This window comes from Parambassis ranga, chromosome 7 (genome assembly GCF_900634625.1).
Source record: "Parambassis ranga chromosome 7, fParRan2.1, whole genome shotgun sequence".
In the NCBI taxonomy this organism is placed as follows: domain Eukaryota; kingdom Metazoa; phylum Chordata; class Actinopteri; family Ambassidae; genus Parambassis; species Parambassis ranga.
The window spans coordinates 19,962,129-19,975,524 of NC_041028.1; the positions used below are offsets into that span (position 1 = coordinate 19,962,129).

General features: G+C 38.9%; 1 protein-coding gene across 1 annotated transcript; it reads left to right on the forward strand.

Moving 5' to 3' along the window:
* The first annotated feature begins 3,440 nt into the window (after positions 1-3,440).
* On the forward strand, positions 3,441-13,166 carry LOC114438182 (solute carrier family 2, facilitated glucose transporter member 1-like). Its single transcript, XM_028409369.1, has 10 exons — positions 3,441-3,458; positions 4,807-4,899; positions 5,640-5,800; positions 5,891-6,131; positions 7,274-7,436; positions 7,598-7,785; positions 8,006-8,110; positions 8,185-8,286; positions 8,372-8,575; positions 12,966-13,166. The coding sequence occupies exons 1-10, from the start codon at positions 3,441-3,443 to the stop codon at positions 13,164-13,166; spliced, it is 1,476 nt and encodes a 491-aa protein (XP_028265170.1).
* Positions 13,167-13,396: the final 230 nt, after the last annotated feature.

The following is a 13,396-nucleotide window of genomic DNA, read 5'->3' on the forward strand; positions in this document are numbered from 1 at the left end:
GCTCTCTGTCACCCTCTGCTGTCTTTGTATGCTGCTCCTGGCTCACTGCAACCATACAAAAACAACAGTTAAGCCTAATTTGTAATTCATTAAAATTCATGATGTCGACTTTCAGTCACCCAGGTTAATCAAATGATTTTCCATAATGTTTTTATTAAACAGGTAGTTTTAGGTACTTTTTTATTTAGGTTTTTTTTTCATTTATAGTAAAATCTTTGTTTTTTCTTTTTGTTCTGATGCGCTACATCTTGATCTTGATGTGCACGGAACAGATGGTAATAGCCACAAGCTTTGTTTAAATCAATGGTCTGGCTAAAAAATCTGAGCAGATCATAATCACAGAGACCCCTACTTGGGTCGACTTGTGTATCACAACACATTAACTTCCTCCTTCCTTGTGTGTCTCCGCCATTACCTGACTGCCCTCATATGTCTCACCTATGTTCAATTGTCTCCTCCCTTCTGTGTTCTTAAGGTGTATGTCTCCCTCTCTTGCCTGCCAGATCGTCTTGCGTTCTACTGTTTCCAAGTGTTCTAGCCTTCTATAGATTATGACTAATTCTTCTGCATTACTGTTGTAGTTTTCTAGATTTTTACCTTTGCCCCTTTGTACCTTTGCTTGTATTTTGGACTGCCGTTGTGTTTTTGATCAGGCCTGGTATTTTTTTTGACCACTCTCAATGCCTGATCCTTGAAGTACTTTTCTGGACTGACCTTTTGTGTACCAAACTCCTGCCTTTAAGTAAACCTTGTGAACTGAACTGTCTGTGAGTTGTGGATTTGGGTCTCTCCATTTGTCAGTCATAAAAACATCCAGTCTTAGCAATAGGCCATTATTGGTTATTATTATTATTTATTTAACAAAAATTAACCCATAAAAGTGTTAAACACTATATGTCCCTTATACTGCTTCCATTGGATGTAATAGTGTGATCTGCGGCAGGTGCTGCTGATCATCAGTTCTTGATGAATTGATCATCTCTATAAAAACAGATATTTTGACAGTTTGCTGCTCTGGAACATTCAGGTGTGTGTGACAAGAGAGAAAGACATAAACAATGGTGTTAGAGAAGCAAATGGTAAATGGTCTGTATAAGTAAATATATATTACTGACATAGTAAAAAAAGTTATATGCTGTTCATCTGAGGTTGTATTTTTTCAAAACTACAACCTTTTATATTATGATTTTAAAAGAAAGGTACTTTTGAACTGGGGGAACGGGCAGGGCAGGCCAGTCCATGGTCATGCATCAGAGGGAACCCAGGGCCCACTGCACCAGAGCAACTTGTGTGGGTTGTAGACACTGCCTCATGCTACCTCAAGGGGTGAGAGCACTGACAAATGCAAAGTGAGCAAAACATCAGGCAGAAAGGATGAGAGCAGAGAAATGGTCTGTGGTCAGCACCTGCAGAACCTCTCCTTTATAGGGCTTGTCTTGATAACAGCCTCTCATTTCCACCTGTTGTCTGTTCCATTTGCACAACAGCAGCTGAAACTGATTCACAATCAGTGTTGATCCTAACTGGACAGGCTGATTTCACAGAAGTGTGACTGACTTGGAGTTACATTGTGTTCTTTAAGTGCTCCCTTTTTGAGCAGTGTACATTACACAATAGAAAGACTATAGATTTACAAAACAGACAATAATAATACAACATTAAGAACAATGTTAGCCAAGATTCACTGGGCAAGGGTGTCTTATGTTTAGGAAAAGTGACACAACGCTTATATAATCTATAACCAATTGTTCACAACATCAGGTCACATGTCAGCAATGTTGGCATGACTGAGGTTTTGTCTAATGACTCCACTGAGTAGGTGTATAAATAGCTCTCAGAGGATTAGTGAGACAGAGCAACATCCTCTCACCTGGACTAACAGAAGCTACTCACTCTGTGTCTAGTAGCATTAATGTGTAACACTGACTGACCGCCTGAATGAATACATTTTATTTTGTAAAGCCTTGCATCCAGTATATGGCTTTTATATTTCATTTTGCTCCAATCAACAGGAGTGAAAATATGATCTTGTTGGACACACAATCCTTGTTGCCTATGTGTGTGACTGCAATCCATCTCAACCACGATTCACTGTCACTATAAAGAAGCATTGCAGCTGTAACACAGTCACTGTCTGGTCCTTGCAGATTTTGTGGACATGTAAACAGTCATGTTCAAAACAACAGTCATGTATATTCAACAAATATGATGCACATTTGTCCTGTTACATGACCCAGTGAGGACCTAGCTTTGACTGGGACAGATGAGTTCATGGTGGATTCAATGACTGCTCAGTCCTCCACCACTGTGCTTGACAGTGTGTATGAGGTGTTTCTGCTGAAATGCTGTGTTTGGTTTTCAACAGACATGGTGGTGACAAGTCCACCTTGGTCTCATGTGTCCATAGGACATTGTTCCATAAGTGTTGTTCTTTGTTCAGATTGGTAAACCTCAGTCCTGCTTCCATGTGTTTTTTAGACAGAAGAGTCTTTCTCCTGGTAACCCTTCAAACTGTACTTGTTCAGTCTTCTTCTAATTGTGCTGTCAAATTAACACTGAGCATGCTCAGTGAGGTCTGTAGACTCTGACATATAGTTCTTGGGTTGTGTTGTATTTCTCTGATCTTGGGCTGAATTTGCTGGGACGTCCACTCCTGTGAAGATTGACAGCTGTCTTGAATGTTTTCCACTTGTGAATAATCTTTCTCACTGTAGAACACTGAACTCCGAAAGTTAGTTTGAAATGGTCTTATAAGTCTTTCAAATTGATGTGCAGCAACAGTTGCTTCTCTAACACCATTGTTTGTCTTTCTTCTGTGTTAACACACACCTGAATGTTCCAGAGCAGCAAACTGCCAAAACGTCAAGGACTGATGACACACTATTAAATCCTATGGACGCAGTAAAAGGGGACACAGCATTGAATATGCTTTTTTTAGTTTCATTTTCAGTAAATAAATAATGGAACCCTGAAATAGTTATATGTTGTTGTTTGTCCAATGTTGTATTTGCCTTTAACAACATCAACACACTTAGCATAACAACATCATGAAACACTCAGCCTTTATATAAGTACATTGTGCATTGTCATGTAAACATTTTAGTCATCATAATTTATCATAATAACCTCTAAAAAATGGAAAAACTGAGGAAACAAGTTGTAGAATATTTTCTACAAGTTGTTGTTGTCTCAGCCAATCAGCTCAGAGATGTCGTTGCTCTTCTGAAAGCATGCCAGCACGTTAAGATGGACTTTGTGCTGATGTCACTAAGCTGCTTACTGCGGCAGGTGAATGGATGAAGGAACTGAGAAAAGTCTGTTTACACTGACGACAGTGCAGACAGCATAATGATAACAGGTTTTTATATAAAGTACATTATATTAACCTGACGGATTACAAACAATTCAGATTTTTCATAGTGTGGACCTTCTGAGCTGACATGGAGTGCAGCGGCAAGGTAAGATGATGATGATGATGGTGATGAAAAGTGATGGAAAACAACCAACAGTATTCTGTTCACCAGTGTCTGGGTTTGTAGATGTAGGTAGTTCTGGCTGCATTTATAATGTGAGAAACATTTAACACACGCTAGCACACACACACCTGACTAGAACTAATCACATGATCAAATTGCCTTCATGAGTAGTCTATGCAGTCATCATGGCTTATGTATTTACAAAGAGAACAGGTTAAAAAGCAGAGATCATGGTTGATTTGTCCTCTATATTAGTGATTTTATTAGTGAAGAAGCACATGAAATCTTCACTACTAAGAGTTACAGGAATACGAGGCTCAAGAGAGCTGTGGCTCTTTGTCAGCCTACAGTGTTAAAGAGAAAGCGCGGGTTGTTCCTGTTTTGTTCTATTAATGTTGAGTAGTAAGCTGTCCTAGCTTTACGAAGGACCTTCTTATACGTCAGTAAACTCCAGGAGCTCTGGGATTCATTTGATTTAGAGGACCGCCACTTCCTCTCCATCCTTCATGCTGTCTGTTTCACAGATCGCATATTTGAGTTGTACCATGGAGCTAGCCTCTTCTGATTTGTAGTTTTCTTCTTCAGTGGAGTAATGCTGTCTAAAACTGAGTGTAATGTGTCTGCAGTGTTGTTGACAAAACAGTCAATTTTTGTAGTAATATTTAAAGGTAGGGTAGGTGATTTTGAAAACTCAGTGAGAGTCAGCCAGATTTTGAAAGTAAACACACGCCCCTCTCGGAGCTCACCCTGAACCCACGCCTCCCAATCACATGGACGCACATTACCTGAGCTAATGAGCTGCTGTCTGTGACTTTGGTGGTTGCTGTCCTAAACTGTGATACTCCATCATCAGACAGACATCTGCTGTAATAGACCTTTACCTCATATGCTGATAGGTCTGGAAGAGTGAAATCAGAATTTATTAATAAGTGGTCTGAAAGGACAGGATTTTGAGACCACACTAGCAGGTTTTTTTGATTGTGACAGTGTGTGGGTTCATTTAATAACTGAGAGAGCCCTACTTCTGAGTTAAAGGCAGTCTTAAGACTGTCAGAGTCGACGTCCATATGTTAAAGTCACCCACTATAATGACTTTATCTGTACTGAGCCCCTAACTTGATAAGAAGTCTGAAAACTGAATAAGCAGCAGCAGGTGGACGATACACTACAACAAGTAAAACTGGCTTTTCTGACTTCCAGCTTTAGAAAACACATTAATTCATATATACCTGCCTTTTGCTGCTAATTCTTCTAAATATTTGATGGTATGATTAATGATTAATAACTGTGATGATCAAGAGTTGTTACTGTTTCTCTTCCTTAACAACAGGTGACACCCCAGCTGATGATGGCTGTAGGGACAGCTGTGATTGGCTCCCTCCAGTTTGGCTACAACACTGGTGTCATCAATGCTCCTCAGAGTGTGAGTAGTAGTATAATACTGAATCTTATTTTCTATGGCCAGTCCTTTGAAGTCAGGCAGTCAATGGGTAATATATGATTATATAATGGCTTTTTTGTCAGTGTTTTTAACCAGGTTTCTCTTTTTTCCTTGACTTGATAAAACACAGTTTAATCATAATTAATAATAGAAACATTTGCTTAACATGTATGTCTCTTATCTGCAATATTTAAAATTTGTAAGTAAAACTTACATACAAACTAAATAAAACAGGTAACACATATTGACAATAAACAATAAAACAATAAAAAAATCAAAAGCATCGGTAAGCAATAAAATATCCATATTTAATGAAGGGTTTTTCTTTACGCCTCCATAAATAAACAACATGTTAGGGTTGATAGCCACAATCTTGTGCCTCATGTAAGTTTCACAGAGATTCATCCACTGAGGTCTTCTAACACTCCTCTAAAACCTGCAGTCACCACCAACAGAACTGATGAAGCTGCTTGGAGGAGTGTTGGATTGCATGCGTAGTGTTGCTGACTTCATGTAGTGCTGCTCTGATCTAACAGGGAGTCAATAACACTGTTTAACACTGCTCCTCTTTTTTATTCTCTTCTGAAATTACTCTTCTTTGCTCAACCTGTTCCTCAGACCTACAGAGTAAACCCGTAGAGAAGGAAATGACTGAATCATTAATCAGTGTTTACTTACCCTATACTGGGACCCTTCAGCTTGTTTTTTTGTATATGTTTTAGATCATTGAGAGCTTCTACAATGAGACGTGGAGCAGCCGCTTCTCAGAGCCCATCCCTGAGAGCACGTTAACAGCTCTGTGGTCGCTGTCTGTGGCCATCTTCTCTGTGGGAGGAATGTTTGGATCTTTCTCTGTTGGCCTCTTTGTTAATCGCTTCGGCAGGTACGCCTTTCCTATGACCACCAATGCACATATTTCCTGAAAATTACATTACAACAGGACATTAATGTATCACTCATATGATCTCTAAAGGAGGAATTCCATGCTCATGGCCAATGCGGTCGCCTTCATTTCTGCTGTGTTTTTGGGCTTCTCCAAGATGGCTGCTTCCTTTGAGATGCTCATCACTGGCCGTTTTATTGTGGGTCTGTACTGTGGCCTCTCCACAGGCTTTGTGCCCATGTATGTTGAGGAAATCTCACCCACATCTCTCCGTGGAGCATTAGGCACTTTGCATCAGCTTGGGGTAGTGATCGGCATCCTCATTGCACAGGTGAGATCGTAAACCCTTGAATCATCATAACACCACTATTTAAACCCACAATAACATATTTCAAGGCTTCTCTAGTTGCCAAATAAAAATATTCCAGATACCATGACCATGCCATTCGAACAATGGCTACTGCTAAAGGAAAAAAAAAATAGATCAAGAAGAAGCAAAGAAAAAGATTAAATTATTAGTACAACAGATCAGATCAAGTTATTATGCAAGTTAATTGCTCTAATGGCCTGGTGTTCTGTAACCCAATCAGAGATGAGGTCACTTGTTGAACTCACATTTATAATTCTACTGTTAAATTAGATCAATTAATATGCATATTAAAGCTGGTGTACTGATAATTTCCAAACAATGATTGGAGCTAACTTGCTAAGCCTGTTAGTTAATAAGGATTATCATTGGTCTGACCTGAATGATGGATTATTGCATTGGAATGATGGAAATGTCTTTTTGCAACAAGAGCCTGGGACTCTAGCTAGCTGCTAGCACACTCTCTGTCAATATGATCACACCCCTCCTTTGCTCCGTCAGCTCTGTCATTGCTGCCTAAGGCAAAGCTCTGATCAACACTGGTGCAGCAGTGCAAGGATGATCCCATAGTAACAGGCCTCTGTATACAGTTGTTATCAGGTGGGAAGTTATCAACCTCTGTAGAGTTGAAGGGGGATTGCACTTTTTGAAAACTTAAACTCAAACTTAAAGATGGCTAAAGTTCTTGTTAAGATTAAAGATTCAAAGACATTCAATGTGTGCCTTTATTGTCATGTGCACAGTGAAGAAACAGGTTTCCCTGTACAATGAAATCCTTACTTTGCTGTCCACACTGAATGCCATTAAAGATTAAGGGGTATTAAAAGTAGAGTTTTGACAAGAGCGATCAAAAAAGGGAACATCAAATATAAAGTATGAATAAGTAAAGCTGTATACATAAATACAAGTGATTATTATCATTACATAGACCTTAGTATTGCTGTTAATATCCCATTACATAGCTACTTACAAATGCTTAGACATTCCAGACACACACACATACATTTTAGTTATTTAATGCTATAGTAGATTTTTAATTGGCAGTCGTGATATGTAACAAACATTTGTATACAGTTTGTGTAAGCAGTGCTTTGTGTGCTCTGTAGATTTTTGGGATTGAGTCCATCATGGGAAATGCCTCCCTGTGGCCCCTTCTGTTGAGTTTTACTCTGCTGCCGGCTGTGCTGCAGTGTGTTCTACTGCCCTTCTGTCCTGAGAGCCCCCGATACCTCCTTATCAACTGCAATGAAGAGAGCAAAGCACGCAGTGGTGAGATACACTAGCTGTGTTACCTGCCTGGTTTCAGTCTGTTTTTAAATGTCATCAACTCAAAATGGTCCTTACCATGATAGGACAGACAAATGTAAAAAAAAAAACATTTCTCCAAAGATCTGCATAGACTGATGTGACTTACAGTTGCTGTGTTTCAGTTTTGGTAAAGCTGCGGGGCACTGATGAGGTGAATGAGGACATACAGGATATGAAGGAAGAGAGCCAACTGATGGTGAGGGAGAAGAAGGTGACCATCCTAGAACTGTTCCGCTCCCCAGTCTACCGCCAGCCCATCTTAGTGGCCATCATGCTGCAGCTGTCACAGCAGCTGTCTGGTATCAACGCTGTAAGTCAAAGGACCATCGAATATCAGTGTCAGTAAAACTACTTGGCTCAGTTTATACATTAAAACGTATTGCCTATGTTTACACATTAAAACTACGTGGTTAGATTTAGATGTTTAAACTTCTTCATCAACTAAATCTTGACCCATAAACCTTCTAATCTAATCAAGTGTAGAAAAAATGAATGCACACACTAACTGCGCTTGTTTGTGTCCTCTGTAGGTATTTTACTACTCGACAGGGATCTTTGAGCGAGCAGGTGTGTCTCAGCCAGTCTATGCAACCATTGGTGCAGGAGTGGTCAACACCATCTTCACAATGGTTTCTGTAAGTTGTTAAAAAAAATGGAACAACTTGGCAACCCCTTCCTATTGTAAGCTATGTTGTCTCCTCCCCTACAGTTGTTCGTGGTGGAGCGTATGGGTAGAAGACCGCTTCACCTCATTGGTTTGATGGGAATGGCAGTTTCATCAGTTTTTCTTACCATTGCTATGGCGCTGTTGGTAAAAGTCTTTGCAATCACCTTAACACAAAGTTCCCATGAGTCTTTGCAAATGAAGTAACTGAAGGCCTTTTTCTGTACCTCAGGATCAGCTCAGATGGATGTCCTATGTCAGCGTGGTGGCCGTCTTCTGTTTTGTAGCCTTTTTTGAAATTGGCCCTGGTCCCATCCCCTGGTTCATCGTGGCTGAGCTCTTTAGCCAGGGACCCCGGCCTGCTGCCATTGCAGTTGCTGGTTTCTCCAACTGGTCTGCCAACTTTTTAGTGGGGATGTGCTTTCAGTATGTTGAGGTAAGACTGCTTCTATTTTTAGGACTCATGGTTGGAGTTCTTCTTCTATGGTAACTATCTTGGTGAAATTAAAGTCTCGAGAAAAATCTGCTCACCAAGCTGTAACTTCTGTTTTCCATGATTCTACTGCAGCTATCCTCATAATGAAATTACTCTGAATAGCAATTTTTCATTACATACATCAACAAATACTAATCACTGGGGCTATAGAATTACCGTAAGTCAGAATTTAGTCATACTAATAATAACAATGCATTGGTCTTATTTATAGTGCTTTCCTGCTATATACACTACCGTTCAAAAGTTTAGGGTCACTTGGAAATGTCTTTATTTTCTTTTAAAACATTTTTTATTGAACATTTTTCAAAATTATAACAGTCCGGTACAGTTCAATATAAATTATATGAAATATGTATTACATCCACAATACATCCACAGCAAAAATCTCAACAATCTTTATTAGTTTTACCATTTCAAGTAGTTGCACTCTGAGTTCCCAGGTACTCTAACACTTTGCCGAACCTTGCGGCAAAAAGGTAATTCTGACCATTAATAGCGAACCTCAGTCTCTCCAGAGAAATACAGTCTGACATCAATGATTTCCACAAATATATTAAAAGGGGTTCAGCTCCTATCCATTTGGTCATGACAGCCTTGCGGCCCAACATAAGCAAGAAATGTACAGTGTTCTTTGGTAGTTGTAAAATATCTAATTTAATTTTAGGCTTTCTGCCAGCCCATATATTTATATCTTTAATGTTGTTTGTCTTCAGAGAGGATAAATAATTTTTGGAAGAATTATCATCTTTATAAGATTGACTCTGCCAAGAAAGGAAACAGGGAGCTTCTTCCAGCCCAACATCTTATCCATAACATGTTTTATCTGGGGGTTCACATTTTCAGCATAAAGTTGACTAATTTTAGATGTTATTTTAACCCGCAAATATGTAAAACCATCAGGTGCCCAACGGAAAGGTTTAACAAAGTCAGGTTCATGCTCATGTGAAAAACTAAGAGGCATGGTTTAAGATTTTGTAAGATTGACTTTGTATCCAGAAATCTGTCCGAACTCTTCCACACAGTTAATCAATGCAGGGATTGAGTTTGATGGATCTGTTAACGGCAGGAGGATATCATCCACTTACAATAAAATTTTGTGTTGTGTTGTTCCTATTATAGTTCTTTAATATTGGAGGTTTGCCGGACAGCAATTGCTAGTGGCTCTACTGCTAAAGAAAACAACAGAGGTGACAATGGTGATCCCTGAGCTGTACCTGTGTTGAGTTGAAACTGGACATATACTTTGGATTTTCAATACGGTATCGAAAGCTTTTTCTGCACCCATCATTATTATAGCACTTGGAATTTGATGAAAATTAAGATAATGAATAATATTAATTAAGCGTCTTGTATTATTTGATGAACTATGGCCCTTAATAAACCCTGTTTGGTCTGCTTTATCTATATCAGTCACCACTTTTACTAATCGATTAGCCACTATTTTTGAAGTTATTTTTACATCAATTAATGTCACCTCCAATGATGTGCAGTCTATTTCAACAATTTTACTAAGTAGAGAGGCAAAAAATAGACATTAGGGGCATAAATGTTTCTCCATACAGTTCTCCTTTTACTAAGATTATCCGACCATCTGTGTCTTTGTAACTGTCTTGTGTTAAGTTTAGTAAGTTGGGCCCAAAAGCAGGACAGAGATTGGTATGCGTTTAAAGATGATTTTTACTGAAGTTAGACAGGATAATACAGATGAACAGGTGTGCGTGGCGTGGCGTGTGGCTGGCTGGCTGGAGATTCTCGGGGACTGAGAACATTTTCCTTTTTTAGAAAGTGATATTCCAGGTACAAAACTTAATATTTAAACTGGTGTAACATTCTATCTTGCTGGGTGGTCTCGTTTAATAATAAAAGAAATTTGGATATGCTTTTACAGTTTTTTTCAGTCGCTAACAAGCATTTGTCCAAACAATGGTCACATTTTCAGAACTCAGCATCGGTGTGTTGTGACCATACCATTCACACATTTCATGTTGTTTTCACACAATATGCAGTCAGTAAACACATTTCTACAATGCTTACACTTTCTTAACAGATAAGCTATACCCACCACCAAAATGATGGATCATTTTTGTGTTTAATATATTTATTGGGTTTTCAACATTATAAAGATACATATACAAACTCAAAGAAAACAGTTACTTATATATATATACATATAGAAATACACCTAAACAAAAATAAACACAATTAACAACCCCCCCCCCATACAAACAAAACTTCCTGTCCTCACTGTCACATGAAAAAAAGAGAAAAACACAGATATTCCGATTAGAATAAGCAACTCAGCCAGAATAATTACAAATAAATAAATAAACAACCACATCCAATTATTCCTGGATCTGTATCAATGGTTGGTCAAAAAAAATTTCTCCACACTTGATAGAATTTCTTTTCAGAACCTCTTATCCCATGTCTAATTTTCTCCAGTTTAAGATTAAATAGCACATATTTAATCCATTGTGACACTGTTGGTGGGGCAAGATCCTTCCACTTCAACAAAATCAGCTGTCGGGCTAGTAGAGTTGAAAAAAACAATAAGCCTACGCCCCCAGCGCCCCCAGTGGGCAACTGTAATCCCCCCACAACAACCCCAAAAAGCAACAAGAGTGGGTTTAAAGTTATTTTAGTTCCCAGTACACTCGAAAGGGCTTCACAAACAGCTTCCCAGTATCGTTGTATTTTGGGACAAAGCCAAAACATATGAATCAGTGTGGCTTCTGCAGATTTACATTTATCACAAGTGGGGTCAAGTTGAGGATAGATTCTAGACAACTTAGACTTGGAAAAATGATGGATCATTTTTGTCTTTTTTACAAATGTTAGCACACAACACACCTTCTTCTTCATAAGCTAGCTCCGGCTCTATGTTGTCGTTTAGGCTAACTAGCGCTTCACTAGCAGATAGTTTGCTGCTCTTTTTCCAAGTGTCCCTTTTCTTAGTTTTCCAGCGACATGTCCAGTGTCTATGCAAGTGTAGCAACAAGTTAAACCACTGTTTCAGCAACAGGCAAACCGAGAAATACTATAATAGTCACAGTTTTTCTCAATTGTTTACACACATTTTCTGAAAGCATGCCTCATATTCTCAGAACTCTACACACAAATCCAAAATAACACACACAATGGGCGAAACCCCTCAATTCTCCTGCAAAATGAAACATTACATTCTAAACAATGTTATTTCTTCTCAAAATGGGTTTTTGTTTTCAAATGACACACACAAACCATCATATGATTAGACATTTATAAGAACCAGCTGAACACTGATGTGCTCAGTGTAAAACACTGTGATGAATGAGTGTTTTCCAATGACTTGGTTTTTTGGTTCAGTGTTACACTGACTACAGACAGTACATACATACATACATACATAAGTGTGCTGTAAAATATTTGAGAACACACAAATACTCAGAACACACAAATACACTGTAACATTTTATTTTATTTTTCCCGCAAAAACAACGTACACAGTGTACATCCCATTCCCATCCCCAACCAACACAAAGTTGCACATAGTACACTACATACAAAACAACAGAAGAATTTACTGTATACAGTTCCAAAAGAACAAAAACAAAAAATACCATGCTGCATCATCCCTTCTGTTGCGGTCTGGCCACAGCACCTCATAGGGGCCAAGGGTAGCTACTGTACTGCTGAGTACTGTATTGATATGCAGTACTGCCATTTTCTAGTGAGAGTACATACACCAATCCATTGCTCCAAAACAGAAGAGCTCACCTGTTGCCCTTTTATGCTAAAGCTCTGATTGCTAATTGTAAAACTGTGATGGGTGTTTGCCCTTGTGATGAGTCAGTGTGCATATTTGAATGGCGTGTGTGTGTTCCTTGTGAAAACAAGTTATGTTCTGCATGAAAATTGTGCCAAAAGCAGAGAATTGTGTGTACTGTTTTGAAAAAAAGTGTGTTTAAGAACTGTAATTTGAGTGTAAAGCAGGAATTGTGCTTGTAGTTTAGCGGAATTGGTTCAGGGGGTTGGTAAATGATGTTACATGTTGTGGTCATTGTGTCTCAAGTACCAGAATTTGTGTGTAAACAATCGAGAAAAACTGTAAAATGGTTAGAAAACTCCTGTGAAATTATGTTGGCACAGCAGAACTTTTATGCTGATCAGAAAAGCTATAGAACTGGCCTGGTGACCCCAAACTTTTGAATGGTAGTGTATATACGCACACATGTTGATGTTGTATTATATCCTGAAGTTCCTGGAAATGACTGGGGACTGTTGAACAGCATATACATTCTGTTATCCATACCCACAACATGAAATAATTGATCCTTTGTCTTTGATGCAGCAACTCTGTGGCCCATACGTCTTCATCATCTTCACTGTACTGCTACTTGGTTTCTTCGTCTTTACCTACTTCAAGGTGCCAGAAACCAAAGGCCGCACCTTTGATGAGATAGCAGCAGGCTTCCGCCAGTCAGCTGGTGCTGACAAGTACTCTGCCGCTGAAGAATTTAACACCCTCAGAGGGGACGACCCCGACCTTTGAAAGCTGCCATACACACATGCCCTTGTTCAGCACGGCTACCTGCTACACACTTTTAATACACTACTACTAAAATGATAATGCTGAGTACCTGATAAGTTATTTTAAATTCACGTAAAGAACTTGACTGTAAGTGCTGGGCTACATTCCACATAGGTATTAGCATTCCATAAGGGAAAACTGGTATGTGACTTAATATTCACCTTTCGAAATATTTCCCGTCATACATACCT